This window comes from Emys orbicularis, chromosome 12 (genome assembly GCF_028017835.1).
Source record: "Emys orbicularis isolate rEmyOrb1 chromosome 12, rEmyOrb1.hap1, whole genome shotgun sequence".
NCBI lineage: Eukaryota > Metazoa > Chordata > Testudines > Emydidae > Emys > Emys orbicularis.
In genome coordinates, this window is record NC_088694.1 from 8629257 (window position 1) to 8649079 (window position 19823).

At 39.9% G+C, this 19823-nt stretch overlaps 1 protein-coding gene across 1 annotated transcript in view; it reads left to right on the forward strand.

Annotated features, from left to right (window-relative positions):
• Positions 1–19823, forward strand: part of TAF4 (TATA-box binding protein associated factor 4) — a 65323-nt gene that overhangs the window by 30995 nt on the left and 14505 nt on the right. The window contains exons 6-15 of the mRNA XM_065414529.1: positions 837–959; positions 2057–2146; positions 4526–4768; positions 8641–8788; positions 10474–10588; positions 12475–12644; positions 13352–13482; positions 15687–15812; positions 17173–17229; positions 17330–17449. Of these exons, the coding sequence (XP_065270601.1) occupies positions 837–959; positions 2057–2146; positions 4526–4768; positions 8641–8788; positions 10474–10588; positions 12475–12644; positions 13352–13482; positions 15687–15812; positions 17173–17229; positions 17330–17449 (1323 nt within the window). The remainder of the gene's footprint in view (positions 1–836; positions 960–2056; positions 2147–4525; positions 4769–8640; positions 8789–10473; positions 10589–12474; positions 12645–13351; positions 13483–15686; positions 15813–17172; positions 17230–17329; positions 17450–19823) is intronic.

Genomic DNA, 19823 nt, shown 5'->3' on the forward strand with positions numbered 1-19823 from the left:
CCCCAAATATCTTATATGCACACCAACTTCAAACATCATTGTAAATTACTATGTTTTAATAATTGAAATTATTATATAATAATATTATATAAAATGTTATATATTTACATATTATATAAAATGTTTCATTGCGCCACACCTGCAAACATTCTGTCAATTTTATTATACACGTCACCCTATCTAGTATGTAAAATCTTCGCTAATATTCTGCGTGTTGTGGGGTTATAGCAGAAAGAACTAAGGGGTCAGAGGACCTTGCGTCTCAAGACCACAATCCGGTCATAAGCCAAAGGAGTTCTTTCTTTGTAAGCAACCATTAGAGCATGCGACCACTTTGGAAGCACCCTGCCTTTGAGAGTATCACCTGCGTGGTGCTTTCATATTTCAGGGCAGCAGGAACTGGAAGTCCCCAGGTCACTTTGAAACCAGTGCTTATAATAATAATTATATAATAATAATTAATGGAGATATCCCATCTCCTAGAACTGGAAGGGACCTTGAAAGGTCATCGAGTCCAGCCCCCTGCCTTCACTAGCAGGACCAAGTACCGATTTTGCCCCAGATCCCCAAGTGGCCCCCTCAAGGATTGAACTCACAACCCTGGGTTTAGCAGGCCAATGCTCAAACCACTGAGCTATCCCTCCCCCCCAAATGCTTCCCATATGACAGAACTTTTTAGTAGGAATAAACTATTTGCTGCTTGCTTTTTTGCCTTTTTTTTTTTTTTTTTTTTTTTAAGCTGTCATGTAAAAGAGCATGTCTGGTAAACTTCCAACTGAAGAGGCACATCTTGCCTTCCTCTTATCTTCCCTAACTTTCTTTTCCCTGCCCAATAGGAAACTATGGAGAATGTGAAGAAATGCAAGAATTTTCTATCCACATTAATAAAACTGGCTTCATCTGGAAAACAGTCTTCAGAGACTACAGCTAACGTGAAAGAGCTAGTACAAAACTTGTTGGTAAGAAAAGCTCATTAAAAGTACTGATCAATCAGATGCTGGCTAAATTTAATTAATAAAATTAAGTTTTATGAAAAACAGTTTTTTATAAAACCTAAGATGAATAGATATTCTGCATATGGTTTTTCTTATGAATTAAAATGGACTTTTTTAAACCCAACAGTTTCCTGTAGCATTTGTAATGCAGATATCATACCACTGTACTAGAACAGGGGTTCTTAAACCGGGGGTCGGGACCCCTCGGGGTTGCGAGGTTATTACATGGGGGGTCGCGAGCTGTCAGCCTCCACCCCAAACCCCGCTTTGCATCCAGCATTTATAATAGTGTTGTTTAATATATAAAAATGTGTTTTTAATTTATAAGGGGGGGTCACACTCAGAGGCTTGCTATTTGAAAGGGGTCTCCAGTACAAAAGTTTGAGAACCCTGTACTAGAATGTGCAACTGATTAGCCTAATGTCATGAGATGAGTGGAATGCAAAAAGAATGCACTATGAATGGTGAATATTTAAATTAGAGTTTTAAATTCTAAAAGTTTTACTGATCTTAGATGGTATTAACAAGTATAAGGATTTTTTAATTAAAGGCCCATTAGTATGCTGTATTTGAGTATGAAAATTAACAATTTCTTATTTATAGATTTATTTTTGGACAATAACATTGCATACCAATATTAAAAAAGATGACATTTTTAGTATTTGTAGAGTACCTGGCAAAATTGTATAGCCTATGAATTCTAAAACTGGATGTGCTTTTTGGGGACCAAAAGGAAAGTTGTGTGTTTAGGATCTATTCATAATATTAAAACTTTCAAGTAATGTTGCAATTCAGTTTCCACTCTCTAAATCAATCAGGGCTGTGGAATTTTTGATCTTGCCTAGGTTAATTAATTGTCTGAGACTGGTGTAACTTGTACTTCATAATTGGATTCTACAAAATGTATATGACCATAATACTCTTGATAAATAAAAATAGCCAGGCATGATGGAAATGACAACTTCTCTTTAATAAATTAGTGGACCTTTAGAAATAGGTGTGGGCCTTACTGTCCAAAGTTCATTTATTTGGTGAATTTGAATATCTATTTTGTTTCATAGGATGGAAAAATTGAAGCAGAAGATTTTACCAGTAGGCTGTACCGAGAACTTAATTCTTCACCTCAACCTTACCTTGTGCCTTTCCTGAAGGTAATTCATATGCCCCATATTCTTTTATTATCTTTCAGTGCTTACTCATCTGAGCACATCAATTTAATGAGAAAGATGCTCTTCTAGAACAGTATGTGTGCATGTTTTAACTGTTACCTGATCAGATTTTTAAAAAGATCCTTTAAAATACACAAATACATGTTTTGTTTCCCAGTCTCCTGAGATTCTCCCCCTCCCCCCCACAATGTTTTATTAACTGTACTAAATGAGCACAGGTTCCACTGTAATGGCTAAGTTAGTTTTGTGAGAAATCTGGAACATAAATATTCTTTTTCAATGATCAAAGCCATTCATCTCTCCACGGTGCAAAACCCTTCAAGCAATTGGCAGCCTTGGATTCTCTCATTCCTAGAAGTTAACTCCAAGGAACAAGCTTGAAGCACTCTGATGGAGCCGTATGGGGAAACTTGCGCTGTTGTGTTTTATGGATAAACAAGAAAATTTACTTTCCAGGGCTGTTTAAGGGGGACAGAGTTAAGGTTGCATGTGCAACTTTCACTTTGGCATTTCCTGTCTCTTACGGTTGCGTAGCTAAGCACTTAACGTTGTTATTACAGCCTTTTCCTGCCTTTGATATATAAGGAAATCTCTGATCTATGTAGCAAATGGAAAATTGTGGTTTAGGATTCTAAAATCTTCAAGCAGCATCCAGCGACTCAGCCCTCTGGTTGGGTCACCATCTTAAGTTTACCCCCTTTGTCTTAACACAAAACAGATCCTTCTGCCCTCTCTGGGGCTGTTTCTCAGCCTGTTGAGGTTCAGCTTGCAGCCCCCTTCACTGGGGCTGGTAGGGGAACCCAGTCCCACCTTTGGCTCTGGGTTCCAGCCCAGGGCCCTGTACTGAAAAGTGACATCTGCTCCTTTACTTGTGTTGCAGTTTTTCCTGGGCCACTTCCTACCTTGATGCTTCTTGCTTTCCGTCTGGGTCTCCCAGTCTCTTTCCTGTCTAGTCAGGCTCCCTCCCTGCTAGAGAGCTTTCCTCCCTGCTCTGAGCTTTCTATCCTGCTCTGACTTTCCGTCCATCTCTTTCCCCAACTGCACTTTATTACTACTTTAAGCCTGGATCCTTTTTACATAGGAATCACTTCATTCCTCTTGGGTGGGGCAGTTCTTCAATCAGATTGGTTTACCTCCAGGCTCACCAGCTCCTGGGGCAAGTCACCCTGTTAATCCAGGGTTGGCGGTACCTTGCTACCACCTGCCCTTAGCACAGACCAGACTTCCTCATGCTGACTCCACCAGCCTCTGGCAACACATGCTCCACCTTCCAGGCCTTGCTATCTCTGTATCAGAAAGTGATTGGGCACACATGGACTCCTAAGTCCTCAGAACATGCCTTTGGTACGCTCAGCCCCTGTTCCTCTGAATACTCACAGAACTCTCAGATCCTCTCCTCCCAAAGGAATAGTACAGACTAGCTTGCAAGATTCAACTCTGGATCTATATTTATAGTGAAAACAAGAATAAACTTATTATCAAAGAACAGAGATTTAAATAATGGAAAGAACATTGGAAACAAATGGTTACATATAAAACAAAATATAACAAGCTTTCTGGAACCTAAACTTATAAGACAATCTCCTGTCTTCTACAAGATACCCAAAGTCCTTTCCCCAGCATTTTCAACCAGGATGGCTGAGATTGCCCCTTTTGTCAGATCAAGCCTGCTGGCAGCTTGTCTTCACCAATGGAAGTGTCTTTTTGCGCCCCCAGATACACTATATTAGCCCTTTGATCTTCATCTGAAAAACAGGATTTCCCACACTCCCTGTTTTACTCTTCCTGTTAATTTCCTTCTGAAGTTTCTGCAAGCTTTTCATTAGCATTTGACTCAGTATGCTAATAGACTTCCATTGTGAGACATACAGTGGTCCACCAAGGAGATGTTTCCCACTTCCTATCTGGAAAATTTTGTCTCAAGGTAGGCTACTGTTGAATGGTCTGCATTTAACTTCAAGGCCTAGAGAACATAATTTTCAGCATATATACGTAACTTCTCACATTTTCCATATATACATCTTGCAATGATTATGATGGCCAGTATGACACAGGCTTTTATTAGACTTTACATGACATTTTCTTGATGAACCCAGGGGATCCTTGTACCTATGTCTTCTGCTAGATGGTATCCAGAGGTCCTTGGGTCACACATACGATGTTTTATCTGTAAAACCAGACTCACATTTTTGACTGAGATTAAATGCATTGATTCTTTTTTAATTTTTTTAAAATAATATCTGCATAATTCCTGTTAGAGCTCCATGGTGATCTAGGATTTTTGTACTCAGAAAAATTTTAACTTAACCAGAATTCACCTTAGTTATGTGAAAGTAAATTCTTTCCTTCTCTTTTCTTCAGAGGAGTTTACCTGCCTTGAGACAGTTGACCCCAGACTCGGCAGCTTTCATTCAGCAAAGTCAACAGCAGCAGCCCACAACACAAGCAACAACCGCGCTGACAGCAGTGATGCTGAGCAGCTCAGTTCAGCGCACAGCGGGGAAGGCCACTGCCACTGTAACGAGTACTCTCCAACAGCCTGTAATTAGTCTAACTCAGCCTACACAAGTTGGGGTTGGCAAACAAGGGCAACCTACACCTCTGGTACGTAAACCAAAGTGCATCATCTATTGGCTTTTGAAGTATAATGACTATTCTTCTTAAATTAACAGTTTAGCTCAGCCAGAGACCTTTCTGTGAACATTTAAAGACGGTAACTGCTAAGAAGAAAATAATGTATTTATTTTAAATACAGCAGTGATTAAAGTCCTCTATCATTTCCTAATTATTAAAAATGAAAGAATTTGCTGTTGGCTTTTTTTTTTAAATCACTGCATAGCCAGGTCGTAAATTCTTAGAACTGTTTTAAACAAAAAGTGACCCCGTTTTTAGGCGTGTGTAATAATATAATAGTATTGTAGGGGTTTTTATGTTTTTGTGTTTGTTTTTTAAAATCTAGGTTACACAATTTGTGGCTTTTTTTTTTTTTTTGAATGTAGATCATTTGGTAGCTTGTATTAACCAGCGATAGGAAAGAATATTAATATTCCATTTAACAAAAGCCCATTATAACACAGTATTGATACCATTCTAAGGGACTTGATCAACATATTGCAATAGACCAGTTTGCCACATGTCCATGTTAAACTTTGAATTGTCCATAGAAAATACAAAAGCATTCACATCTATTTTGGGTACTAACATGGCACTTATCAACGTAGTATGGTTACAGTGATAAAATATTATCTTCGCAATACTTCTGTGATGTAGGGAGGTATTATTATCTCCATTTTGCAGCTGGAGAACTGAGGCACAGAGGGTACATCTACACAGCCCGTGGGAGCATGCCTCCTCTGGTTTGACAGACTCTGCGCTTGTGGGCCTTGTGTTAGTGCTTTAAAAATAGCTGTGTAGACAGCCCTTCGAAGTTGCGGGTTAGGCTGGTTCTCGGGCTCTAAGCTGCAACTTCAAAGTGTTGTCTACATAGCTATTTTTACGGTGCTACCATGAGCCCCACTAGCCCAAGTCTGTCAAACTGGGCTGGGACACTTGCTCTCGCAGGCTGTGTAAACGTACCCAGAGAGATTGAGATTTTGCCTAAGGTCACACAAGAAGTTTTGTGGCAGAGCAAGAATCTGGAGGGCTCCAGGCCCGGTCCACATTAACACTGACAAGGCCGTGCTTCCTCTTTTGCTTTGGTTAGTTTACTGGAATGTACATACAGATAATACTAGTGAAAGCAGAATACGAAGAAACAAAATCTGATGATGTAGAATCTCTTCTCCTTAAGGCAGCAAAGCATTGTTTTGTATTTATGGTTGCTTTTCCAGTTGGGTTTGCAGATTATTTATATAGATCATTTATATTTAGTAGTGTATTGGCCAGTATTGATATTTATTGTGATGTCTGTTTAGAATCTACTTCTGTCCAGAATTTGAGGGATTGAGGGTGGGGGGCAGAAATGGTAATACTGATAGCATCTTTGTATAAAGGCATTATTTGTTTATTTCCTTAGACAAATGAATTCATCCTGTCTCCGTGCAGGGCACTGGACTTGATGACTTTTCAAGGTCCCTTCCAGGCCTACATTTCTATGATTCACTATGACCTATCTGGACAGTCTGGGAAAGCATAATGGAAATTAAGCATAATCTGTGAATTATTTTCTTCTTTTGTTTAATGGGATACTGACCATATTTACTAGGATGAAACAATTACTAATTTACTAGAATATATGTGCATATCTGTTGTGTGGTCTTCACACCAATATGTGGCAGTGCGGGATAACTTGTGGAGGACTTGAGCACAGCTAACAAAAGAAACGTGAAACTAATTATCTACATGGGGTGCTTTTGCAGTGTTTCTTAAGATATATGATTGAATTTTTAGAAGCTATTCTGTAGATCAGTGGCAGTAGATTTGATACTTAACCAAAGTCTCTGGAGAGGGCCATGATAGGCCATCATTCTCAAAAATTTTCATTTGATGGTGATGCCTTCTGATTTAAAATCCACTTTGCTTTTTGTGCTCTAGGCTCTTTTTTGGGAAGGTGGAAGCTATAGCAACTTCATCTTAACAAATAGGAAACTACCTCTTTCAGATGTTAGTTAGAATACCAAAAGCATCTCTTGCTGTCAACTAACTACACTCAGAAAAAGGAAAGATTATGGGTGGTTCTAGGAATAGGAAATAACTCCATATGGATGTTTTAGACTCTACTAATATTTTCATAGACGGGTGGAAAATTAAAAAATAGGCTGGACCTACCATTCTAACCAGGTCATAGACATTCTATCTTTATCTACCAAGTTGTTGGTGTATTGTCAAAATTAGCAATCATATATGGTATAACTAAATGCATATTATGAAATAACTTTAGAACCAGTATGTGAATCAAATCCAAAATTCAACACTTCTCACTCCAGAGGAGGTTTTGGACTTTCAAGTTTGATGCAAGAACTGTAATTGTAAAGATTCATGGTGTAAGTTTGACAGCTAGTATTCATGACAAGAATTTTGGAATGTATAGATGGCTTTCTCACTGTTTAACTCCTAAGATTCCTAAGAGGCAGATTGCAAAATTAGGGTATTGCACTCTGATCAGAACCAGTATTTTCAGCAAATATGTCCCTCAACTAATGATCTGCCTCCAACTCTGTTAGCCTGTAGTCCAAACTTCCTTACAGCAGAAAATGGTAAACTCCTAGAGTTCATCCAGAGGACTATAGATTTGTTGTGCGAGAGAAGAATCTTTGATCCTACTGTACTCTCTCCATTTAAATAACTGGTTTTCCTCTGTTCAAGAAAGGTCTGACTTAAATGCCTGGCACTTCACATTTTCAAAGAGATTTCTTAAATTAAGTAATCCTCAGAACTGACAAGGAGGTAAATTTGATTATAACTAGTTTTACACACCAGAAAACTGAGGCATAGTGATGTTAAATGACTTGTTGAAGGTAATAGCAAATTTATGGTAGGACTAGGTAAGACTTATAAGTTCCCAGGTATTAGACCTTCACTCGATACATTATAAGGTCTTTGCTATTCAGAATTTTCAATAACAAATCTAAAGGGGAGTTGCTTTTAACAATCCAGTAAAAAATAGTGTTAGGATACTGTCTTGAAAGAAATATTTAGTGGCAGATAGGTTCAGTCTGACTAACGTATAACCTGGTGTGTTGGCTTTCTATTAAGGCATTTGTAGCCTACAGAAGAGAAGGCTAAATTGATCATTTAGTCCTTAATACTTGTCTGACTTCTTGTAAGTCAAGCAACTACATGTACAGTAACTGAAGAACATATAGGGGCAAAGCTAAAGCCAGAGTCACAGCATTATGGAAGTTACGATCTTGGGTCTAGAAGGAGTTTGTAAACTATCTTTTTGTGGCAGTTTGGTAGTAAAGGATTGCTGAAAACTGAAGAATTCTAGTTGCAACAAGAAAGCTCTTTCATGCTAAATCACTTTCTTTAGTATAGCGTTCTATGGTAGCATTGACAGGTTGCAGTTAGCAGGTGGGCTAAAAAGAGAAGCTTCCTGTTAAACTTGTCTTCAGTTCATGAATCCACCACTTGAAATGTTTTCCCATCTATTTTTGAGGAGACAGTGATTCTGAAAGGTAGACATGAATAACTGTCTTAAAGTCAGGTTTTTATCTAAGGGTCAAATTTTCAGCTACTTTAACCCAAATCTGAACATGTACATGGAAATTTAGAGACTTTAGCTGACCATTTGACCCTAAATATCTTTTGCCTATAGAGAAGAAATGTAACCTGCAGCAACCGGGCTGTTCATTTTCCATGAAATAGGGTATATCTAAAGATTAAGATTGTATTGCTTCTGAATTGGTTTTGCTCAAACACGTCTGTTCACCAGTCTAAAGGTTGGCATAAGGATTTGGTTTATCCATTTGATTAACATCTTTTGTATCATTTTTCCTCAAATAGTTTAACATTATTTCCTCTCCCCCTATTGGCAGGTTATCCAACAGTCTCAAAAGGGAGGGGCATTGATAAGGCCTCCACAGGTAACGTTGACACAAACCCCTATGGTAGCATTGCGGCAACCACATAATCGTATTATGCTTACAGCTCCTCAACAAATTCAACTGAATCAACTTCAGACAGGTAAGAAAAGATTTTTGATACTCTTATGCTCTTTAATAGTATCATTTTTTAAAAAATGATCCTTAATACACTTTTAAAACAGGATTGATACTTTACTCGGGAATGAATATAGCTGAAAGATTTTACTTTTCTATTAATACTTAGCTATTATGTGGCACTTTGCATCATTAGATCTCAAAGGGTTTGACAAATGAGGGTTTTAAAACTGGGGATACTGAGAGACAGAGGTGAAAGGACCTTTTGAAGATTACCCAGTAGGCCAGTGTCAGAGTTGGGAGTAGAACCCAGGTTTCCTGAGTCCCAGTGCAGTGCCCTATCCACTAGGCCAGTGTTTCTCAATGATTGGTCTATGGGTTGGCACCAGTCCCTGAGATCTCCCTGACATGGTTTAGGAAGGCAGCAAGCTAGTTCCTGATATCAAAAAGGTTGAGGAACACTGCACTAGACACTACTGCAGGTACTGCTGTGTCTCATTAAATCATTCAGAACCAAATTCTTTCCTTAGATATGTGTGAATCTTTTATCAAGTTCAGAGGAAGCCACTAGATAAATGCACTCAAAGTCAGAATTTGGTTATTGCTTGTTAAAGCCTCTGTCTAGTTAGAGAATAAAACTAGAAGTCAGCAAAGATCCTGGTTCCTAATTTTGCACAAGGCACTGTAGTAAATTCATGTTGCCATAGCTAGTGGTTTGCTTTTGTTTCCAATACATCTCAATCTTTCTTTAACAACGACAACAAAAAATGTATTTTGTGTAAGAATGGAGTCTTTTCTAGCAGTGTTGCCCAATCTTATTACACAGGAGGGCCACATAAATCTAAGCACAATCTTGTGTGAGCCAAACAGATTTTACATAGTTTAATAAGATTTAAAGTCACTGGTATTTTTTATATTTTAAGTTCAGCTTGTTTTGTATGTATTAGACAATACTGTGTGTATAAACAGCCTATTTACAAACTTGTGTAAACTAAGGCTATGTCTACACTACGCAGCTTTTAGTGACATGGCTGTGCCGCTACAGCCATGTCGCTAAAAGGCGCGCAGTATAGTGCTGTTTGTTGGCAAGAGAGACTCCGGCCGACAAAGCGCTGTTCACACTGGCGCTTGTCGTCCACAAAACTTTTGTCTTTCGGGGGGGGGGGTGTGTCTGGTTTTTTTTTTAACACTTCTGAACGACAAAAGTTTTGTCTTTCACTTGCCAGTGTAGATCAACTTGATGACAAAATGCTGATGAATCGGCTGTTAGTATATTGTGTTAAAGCAGTCTTCAGGCCTTATAAAATGCTCTTTTGGGCAGTGTATGGCCATAGGATAGATACCTCTGATTATTTGTAGTGTAAATAGGGCTTGTGGTAATTAAGTTTCTTGTGTGAACATCAGTTTAAATTCTCTGACTGAACTGAAATATCTGTTACTTCTAGACTGTTTCATGCACGATGCTTTAATGCTCGGGGTGGACACGCTTCAGAGGAGGGTTTTTAAATTCAGCAAAAATGGTTGGGAAAGAGTAACTAAAAATGTCACAATATTATTTTTTTACTTTTGTACTGCTGCCATTTTTAAAAACACCTTTGTGCCAAAGTTGACAATGAACCTACCCAAAAATAATTAAAATGTTGAGCTAAAATCTGAAGCTCCATCACAAGTGATATAGAGAATACAAATATTGACTTTATTTTCTTTCAGTACCTGTGGTAAAACCAACAGTATTACCTGGAAACAAAGCTCTGTCCACTATTTCAGCACAAGCAGCTGCCGCTCAAAAGAATAAACTGAAAGAACCTGGGGGAGGTTCTTTTAGGTAAGGAACCAAAATCCTTGTTTCTGTACACCAGGCCTGAACACTGAAACCACTGGGAGGCTTTGCAGTGACTTCAGTGGTGCATTGGGTCAGGGCTATATAGATTTGGGGGGGGGGGGGGGAGTAATTTGAGGAGGCTTCCTCTATGTGCTCGTTTGTTTCTTAAAGATTTTTTTCCCCTCCAAGCTGTTGTTGGCCTCTTAGCTTACTGGTACCTAAAACAACGCTGTCAAATGTTCTTTGTCTGGGCAGCAAATAGAAAGTATTCCTCCTTCTGTCTACTATGCTCAGGCTTCCTCCACTCCACTTTATGCTGAATACATCTGCCACCCAGCCTTTTCCATAGTAGTGGGTGCATTCTGTTGCTGTCTTATGGAAACAATGTAATCTGGGTTTCTACAAGATGGAAGAGAGGACCTGTGAGAGCAGCAGGGCAGGGCAAGGCTGTCAAAGCACACTCAGGGTTCTAGTTCTAAGCTGAATGACAGTTTAAGGAACAAAAAAAATATTTTGCATCCTCTGTTTTTGTATGATCAAGCCAAATTTACAGGTTTACTTTATTGACTGCAGATTTGCAATGTTCTTACTTTGGTAAATGTGAAGTCTGTATCATTGTATGTACTCATGGGGAAAAGACAGCTATAACTTTTGACCTATTTCTACATGCTTTGAAAGTTATTGCTACAGTGTCGCAGTTCAGGCCAACTGCACCTGTATTTCTCCAGTCTGTGGTCCTGAGGACACCCACTTCAGGCTCCCCAGCCATACCTGTTTTGGGCAGAGATGTATGCCTCTCTCCCTCTTGACTGGGGTTTTGTCCTGGGGTTCCCTGCCTACACTGTCAGACTGCCAAAACCAGCTTTGCTTCCCCCCCTTCCTTCCCCCAGAGGCTATAAACAGCAGAATTGCCCATAGGTATAAGTTACCACACTTGCTTTTCCTAAGCAAGCACATTTATTCACCCACGAAAGCTTATGCGCCAATACATCTGTTAGTCTTAAAGGTGCCACAGGACTCTCTGTTGCTTTTTACAGATCCAGACTAACACGGCTACCCCTCTGATATATTAGTCAAGTCTTCTCCCTTGAGATGTTACATAAACCTTTGCATTTTTAATACAATGAACTCCTAAAATAATTGAACTTAATTCAGTAAGATTTAACTTAATTCGATAAAGTTTGTCCAGGAAATTGCCATGTCGGTCGCAGGGTGTGCATGGTTAATACGGGTGTGCACACAAAGCTCTGACCCCGCAATCAACAACACTAGCTTTTGGCATCCACAACTTCACTCACAGATTCCCCTTAGATTAGTAAGGTTTTGCAAAGCTGCAGGAGCTTAGTGGCTCTCAGGTTTCTAATGAACTTACAGAGCACTTTAGATTCCTAATGTTTTTTTAAAGTTTTTTTTTTTAATACAGATAAAAAATTAAGCTAAAACTAATCATATGCCCGACAGGGGATGTACATTTATATTGTGCTGTCACACATCAATTTCTCTTGTCCTCATTTTTCCCTACGAGCACCCATTTTCTGTGTCCCACCTTTCTTTGAAACAGCAGTTTTTCCTGTGATGTGTAGTACCTATGTGCAGTAGGCTAGGGGAATCATGATATGTATGGTGAGGTGGATGGGTAGAGAGTAATTCTGAAGGATATGTTAATTCTAAGTTTGATTTCATTAAGCAGCAAGAAAATGAAGTCTTCTAAAATTGTAATTTTATTTTGTGGAGTAGTAGAATTATTGGGCATAGATATTGAAAACTGAAGAGCTTTTAAGTCAGTCTCTTACGCAGCAGGGTTGTAGAACTTGTGTTATATACAGTTGCATTGAGCAGCATGTCTATACATGTCCTAAATATGTTGTAACGATTTTTCTCTTCCCAAGGGATGATGATGATATTAATGATGTTGCATCAATGGCTGGAGTCAACCTATCAGAAGAGAGTGCACGGATATTGGCAACAAATTCTGAGTTAGTGGGCACATTAACAAGGTCCTGTAAAGATGAAACCTTCCTACTTCCAGCATCTTTGCAAAGAAGGATACTAGAAATAGGTATGTTGACACCTGCTAGTTTAATTGTTATAAACACTAATTTTACTAAATCTGTTTTCTTAAAAATGGGTTTAAAAATAATTAAATATGCCAGAATAGTTTTATGCATTGGTATCTTCTGACATTCATTTGCAACTGCTATAACCTTGATATTAGAAAAAATAACACAAGTGTTTTAGGAGCTTTTCAAACTGTGGCTCTTGGATAAGAGTTGCTTGTTTTTTATAGCAAAAAAAATATATCACTAGATCTGATTGACAACCTTTTGCTGAGTTTTTTATACTATAAGCCGATCAAAAAACAACAATAAATATTGGGGGAAAAACTGGAAAAACATTTTGACCAGCTGTATAATAATTCACACTAATTATAAATTGTAAATTACTTACTTTTGTAATTAGTGAGTAAATAGAGCAGTGATACTACATCATAAAACTTCATTAATTTTATTTGTCTCTAATACTTCATAGCATATTGGTAAATCTTCTATGGCATATTTTGCAGTGCTTATGAAAATGTAGTAGAGTGAGACCTTCTCTACAGCGTCACATGTTAAATCTTGGCTGAGCAATATATAAAGGCCTCTATTTTTTGTTTGTGAATTACTTACAAATTTTTGAAGTTGGGTTAGCAAAAGTCAGCTGTATTGTAAAATATGTCTTTGCAACCGAGTGGTACTAAAAGCGTCATTTCAATTTTAACCACAGGTAAAAAACATGGAATAACGGAAATCCATCCTGATGTAGTTAGCTATGTATCGCATGCAACACAACAAAGGTTACAGAATCTTGTAGAAAAAGTATCGGAGACTGCCCAACAAAAGAATGTTTCTTATAAGGTAATTTAATTGTGCAAATGGGTAGTGTTCCACAAATGATGCTTTCACCTCTGGGCAAATGCACTCAGATCTGATCATGGACTGCACTGGAACTTGGGGCTGCTTATAAGGAGCATTTGCAACCCCCAGAACAAGGATGGGTCTAGACAGAATCTCTAAGTAGTAGTATTTTTGAGTGCCCAACCTTGTCTACTGTTACAGCTTTTGTGGGAACTGATATCGCAGGCGGTAAGATGGCAGCTCCCAATACACAAAGGGGACAGAATGGAGGAAGAGAGGAGGAAGGTTGCAGGATGATGATATTGCAAACTAGCTTGCTTAGGCTTTCATGTTTTTTGAGGACACTGCCTTGAGAATTAGAGGTTCTCTTGGCCATGTGCCATGGATCATTTGAGCGGACAAGATAGAAAGCTTTGTTGGATGACTGAAATTTATTACAGAAAGGTTATCTATTGCAGTTCCTTTTGAAAGAATCATATATATTTTAGTGTACAAAAAGGTTAATTAGACCTGGCCTAATTTCAAAAAAATTAAAGTTGGAGTGGTCACTGTGTAGACCCTGGTTAATGTACCCGTCCAAAACAATCAAACATACTTATTCCATGCAATAGTCTTTCTATAGAATTTAAAAAGAATGTTCTGCAGTAACTAACTTTTTTTAAAAATAGGAGGTTGAATATGAAGCCTGTCAGAGTTGAGATTTCCTCTTGAGAATCTAAATAAGCTAGACTAGAGTATGCACATAGTGATATTTTCTTTATTTTATAAAAAGATGTTATAAATTTAAGATAATCAACAAAGGAGAATGAAGACCCAAACAAGACATGTGGGTGGATTTAAAGTAGCAGGCTGCAACTTTATAAACTTTTTAAATGAACTGATGCAAGGCAACTGTCCCCCTTCCCACCTGTCACGTATTAATAGCGTCCAGCGTGGGATTAACTGGCCGTAAACCAAACGACCACAAGGAAAGGAGGGAAGCCTTCCCTCAGCCTAACCCTCCATACCTGGACATGAAATTCAGTCTAGCCGCTGAATCCCAACCATCTCCCAACACAAGGGGGAATTATGGTACAGATGAAGTGCTCTAGCCTGTACAAGTTTTAAGACCTCACTTCCACCCCACAGGCTAACAAGGTCTATGCCAGTCATCTCCTAGGTCTCATGCTCAGGTTAACTCTAGGAGCTAGCCTCCAGAAGCCTCTTCTCCACACTGGATGTTAGTTGCATGTTGCAAAAATAGCTGAGTTTATCAACTTCTGCCCCTTCTTTTCAAATGATGATCCTTTATCCTTGCTATTCTAACCAGCCAGGCCCCTCGGATGCTGTGAGGAATATGGGGGGAAAAAACACACTGGCCACCTTTCTAATTTTGCACAGGAGGGAAAACTTCATCTCCTCCCATTGCCGTCTCCCCTCCCCCAAATAAAAAAACATAGCAGTCTGGACATACACCCAGCAAACCTGGAAGCCTAGCACTTGCATCTACAACTTCCTGTAGGGCAAGGCAGATGGGGCAGCATCTTGGGGCACTAAATTTGGTGGGCCTACTCTGGAAGGACTATGATGGAGCCATTCTGTTCCTTTGCTTTACCCCAGTTGGTCTCTGAGCAGCCAAGAGAGGTGAATATTCCTGTTTGTTCCCTCCCACCCCTACCCCTACCCCTACCCACGCATGTGCTCCAGATGCATTCTGGGTGGGAAGGTGCTTGGAGGCTGAATGATCATCATCTTCCTTCCAAGCAAGTGATCATCCCCTGCTGGTCTGATCAACATCTGTCACTGCTGCAATGGGGTTGGAAGTGGAGATAGCAGTCAGTCTCTTATGGAGAATTACAGACTATCGGATAAATGTGAATTCCGTATATGATTCCTGTAAGAACGGATAGAACACTGTGCCTCACAGAGCGCAATTTAAAAAAACACCTCTATGAAACGTATTTAAAAGGCCAAAGTTATGTGATATTACTTGAGTCAAACCCTGATGAGATCACAGAACAGTACAGAGTGCTTGTTTTTTTTGTTTTTGTTTTTTAAATGGGTTTTAGCCCCAGTTTGACTGGTTTAAAGATAAACTTGGTGGTTGAAAAATACTAAGTGAGCATTTGAGCTTAAAAGCATGGGATCTTCTTAAACTGTACAGGACAAGCTACTAGCTTTGTTTTTAAGATTTGTAGTGAAACGCATTTTTACTGCATTTTCAGGATGATGAAAGATATGAGCAAGCAAGTGATGTTCGGGCACAGCTCAAGTTCTTTGAACAACTTGATCAAATAGAAAAACAGAGAAAAGATGAACAAGAAAGGGAAATTTTAATGCGTGCAGCAAAGGCAAGTGTTTTGATTTTACTTAGATTTGCAAAGTCACGTTGGACGTCAAAAGAATAGGGTGCCTTCTATTCTATAAGACATGCAGCGAAAGAGAGGAGTCTCTGTTTCTAATCTCAGCTTGGAGAGCACATACTTTAGTTAGAGCTCTGCTATGCTTTCCACTGTAAATTGTGTAATGTAGGCCTCTCCCTGCCCCATTTCATTCCCATAAATAAAAAAAAAATTAAATCTAATTTTTTGTGTGTGTGGTGTGTGTGTGTGCACTCCTCTAAGCAAGAGAGAGACTTCTGCAATATTTTTATAGTCATTGGTCCTCCATTGTGGACTAATCTCCTCGCTTGCTTTGAGAAAAGAAGAAACCAAGAGAATAAATTTTGCATGAGGCAATATTTGAATTGGAAAATGAATATTTATAGTTAGTGGATAGAGGAAGGGATTTGCTGACTCTTAGACCCTGGTTTTTCTGTTTCTTTAAGTGAGCAGTTACCCAATTTGTGTAAGCAACTATAGTAACTGCTAGTGCAAATGGCCAGTTAGCCATTTAACTGGTCATTTGCTCAAGCAGTTACCTGATTTGCATTGGCAGTTGTGGTACCTATGTTCATAATTAGGTGGGTAATTGTACGCCAAAGGGGTAACATTTCACAAAGGTCAAGGTCCAGTTCTCTTTTCTCAGGCATAGATTTAATCTGTGTTTATGAATGCAATAAATCACAAGCTCCAGTCTGTGTAGTTTGGGCCCCTACACAGGTAGCTAGAGACACGAATTTTCAGATACTTGGATGCCATTTGAGTCCACCAGAAGAGGAATGCGCTTTTTCCTTGCTGCATATTGCTGATGCATGGTTACAGTGAAGTAGAATTTTTATGGAAGCAACCTGTCTACTTAAGTCAAATGCAAAATAGGAACTCTTTTGTATTAATTGGATGCTGATTCTGAATAAAGAAATGAAAGAACAGTGATTTTTCAGGTATCTAAGTGAAATACTGAAACAGTGAATGTAGCAATGATTTTTGGATTACTAAGTAAAATACTGAATGAATGTATATCATCAGTAACTGTACCTTCTGTGATGGGTGCCGTAGAAATCCATAGAATCTGGGTGCCATATGTGTAATGATTCATAAAGACTTGCATTAAGAGAAGAAATTCCAAACTTGGGTACCCTAAGTTACCTAAAAATAGCTTTACATGTCTATCTACAAAGTGGTCTGATTTTTCAGAAGTGCTGAGCACCCTCTACTCCCATTGAAGCCAATGAAATAATTTCAAGAAACTACATATAGTTTAGTGTCCACTTCTTTTGCAATTTTATTAATTTATGTACTTCTTCCTCCTATACCCTTTACCAATATACAGTCTCGGTCTAGACAAGAAGACCCAGAACAGCTAAGGTTGAAACAGAAGGCCAAGGAGGTATGTGTTCAGATGAGCACGTCATTTAACAATCTAAATATTCTCAGAAAATCAGAAGGGGGAAAAAAAATGAATTGTAACTTTGTTCTGAAAAACACAGATGCAGCAACAAGAGCTAGCACAAATGAGACAGAGGGATGCCAACTTAACTGCATTAGCTGCGATTGGTCCTAGAAAGAAAAGAAAAGTGGATTCTCCAGGATCTGGATCAGGGACAGAGGTACAGTATAATTCTAACTTTTGTATGCAAATATGCTATGGTTTTGTTACCCTGTCCTCTGCAACAGTCTTTCCCTTTATTATCTTCTTCCCTTGTTGCTGAAAGTTTCCTGAGCAGCAGAAATTATTTTAAAGTGCAGAAAGAATCATTTGATCCTAAGACTAGGGCTAATGTTAGCACTGCTTCCATGAGCAGAACATAGTAGAACACAATAGATCAGGCCCAAGAGAGGAAACTTTGGAACTGTTGGCCTTGCAGCATGCTTCCCTCCCAATCCCAGCCATGTTCAGCCTCCACAACGTTGGAGGAGGCAAACTGGCAAGAAGAGGAGGTAGTGGTTGCTTTCTGCATGGTAATTTCTCTCTCTACCAAGAGGCGTGTGCGTGTTAAATAAATAAAATCCTGTAACTTTATGGCTCTCCCATAGTAGGTTGGAATCCCCTGAAAGGGATTTGGGAAGGGGAATGTTCCAGAAGTGGAGTCAGAGGTTAGGTCTCTAGGAGGATACATGTTTCAGTGATGCAGAGAAGAGACCAGGGGAGACAGTGCAGTCAGTTACCTTGTTAATAGTAGCCAAACTGTAGACTTTCTTTACTGCTCACCTCTTTGGGTATGTCTACACAACAGCTGGAAGTGTGCTTCCCGGTGCAGGTAGGCAGGCATGTTAGCTCTGCTCGAATTATGCTAAAAATACTAGTGCAGTCCAGGATGTGTATTCAGATGGCTAGCCCAAGGTGCCATCCATTCCAGTCCTGTCTACACTGCTACTCTCAGCGTCCTAGCTGGAGCAGAGCTAGTGTGTGACTGCCTACCCACATGGGAAAGTATGCTCTCCACTACAGTTGATGTATACCTCTTCTTTGAGTCCCTATGTGTATTCCATTGTGGGTATGCATATGTTCCATGTGCCTGGAGCTGGAGAATTTTGAAAGCAGTGTCCGTTGGTCCACACATGCACCTTGGCTCACCTCATGCATCTGACCTAGGAGATAAAGGAACCAGGCGGGCAGACCAACCGCCTCTCCATTTCCTTCTCGCCACTGTAGGGTCCGGGTCAGAACCCCCAGTGTCCAAAGCTTCAGCTTTCTCCTTTATCTGTGACTATTTAGATATCTGTAAATAGAGTTTAAAGTTTTAAAGGTTTTTTTTTAATCTGATAGTTTGAGTTTTACGGTTAGTCAGTCTCCCCAACCTGGTACCCATTGGGTACCAGACTATGCCCATAACATAAATTTGTGCTTCCTGTCCATGATCCTTCTCAGTCAGTGACGACTATTAATGCTGCTCGTACTGCCTCGGGGAAGCCCACTTTGCAGCAAGGTGCAATATCTGCTATTTGTTCCCCACCTGGAAAGGATGGAAACTTTGCCTTAGGAAGCACCTAATGGAAAAGGCCATGAAGCTGCACTCAGACCCAGGCTGGGTTACCCTTCAAAACCTCCCCTCCCCCCATCAGCTTGACTCAGTAAGGAGTGGGCATCTCCTGCCACAAGGTCCAATTCAGGAGAGAGGGAGTCTACCCCCACAGATCCCTCGGTGAGGTTTTACCAGGAGAGCAAGGAGCATTCTTACAAGCACGAGGCTAAGTCTCCAGATCCACTTTGAAGAAGTTGGATTAAGCCCTGCCTAAACCAAGCAAGTCTTTTAAACTCAGCTCAAGAGAACATAGGATGTACTAAGTCTCAGAGGCATGACAAGAAGGCTCACATATCTAGGGCACTATCAACACCAGATCACAATCCAGTGGCACCAGTGCCTCCAGTACACTGCAAATCCTGGGATCTGTGGGCACCAGTGAAGACTGATTACCAAGAGCCTCGGTTATTTGCAGTACTGGTTTTGTCTTCAATGGCTGTGGCAGAGACTGTCTCTACTGCATCTCCAGTGGTGCAGGCAAACAGGACCCCTCTAACTCCGGAAAGAGCGGAGACCTACGCTTTTCCTGAGGATGTCTTTGCTTTCCCAAACCTGGAGTTTCCTGCTCCACTGGGTCCCTCCCTGTTGAGAGAGGCTATGACTCCACCAGGGGAGCTGGCTTTTGGGTGGAGTTTGTCTCCCATTCCATCTTTGAGCTATGATTTCCCTCCAATGGCACCGTCAGTGCCACCGTTGGAACCAGAATTGGTTGTCACCTCACTGGGAGATTCTTGCCCGATGAACCATTATTCCCTCCTCCATGACACACCTTCCCAGTCAGAAGGCCTGGCCCAGTTTGGGACCTGCTTCCACCTCATCACCTGCCTTGTAGCCATTGATACCCCATAGCATGGGGAGCTCCTCAATCCCCATTTGATCCATCTTTTTGGCCATACTCAACACAAGCTCCTGGAAGTCCTTCAGTCCTCCGGCTCCAGTCAAATAGCGCTCCCTGTTA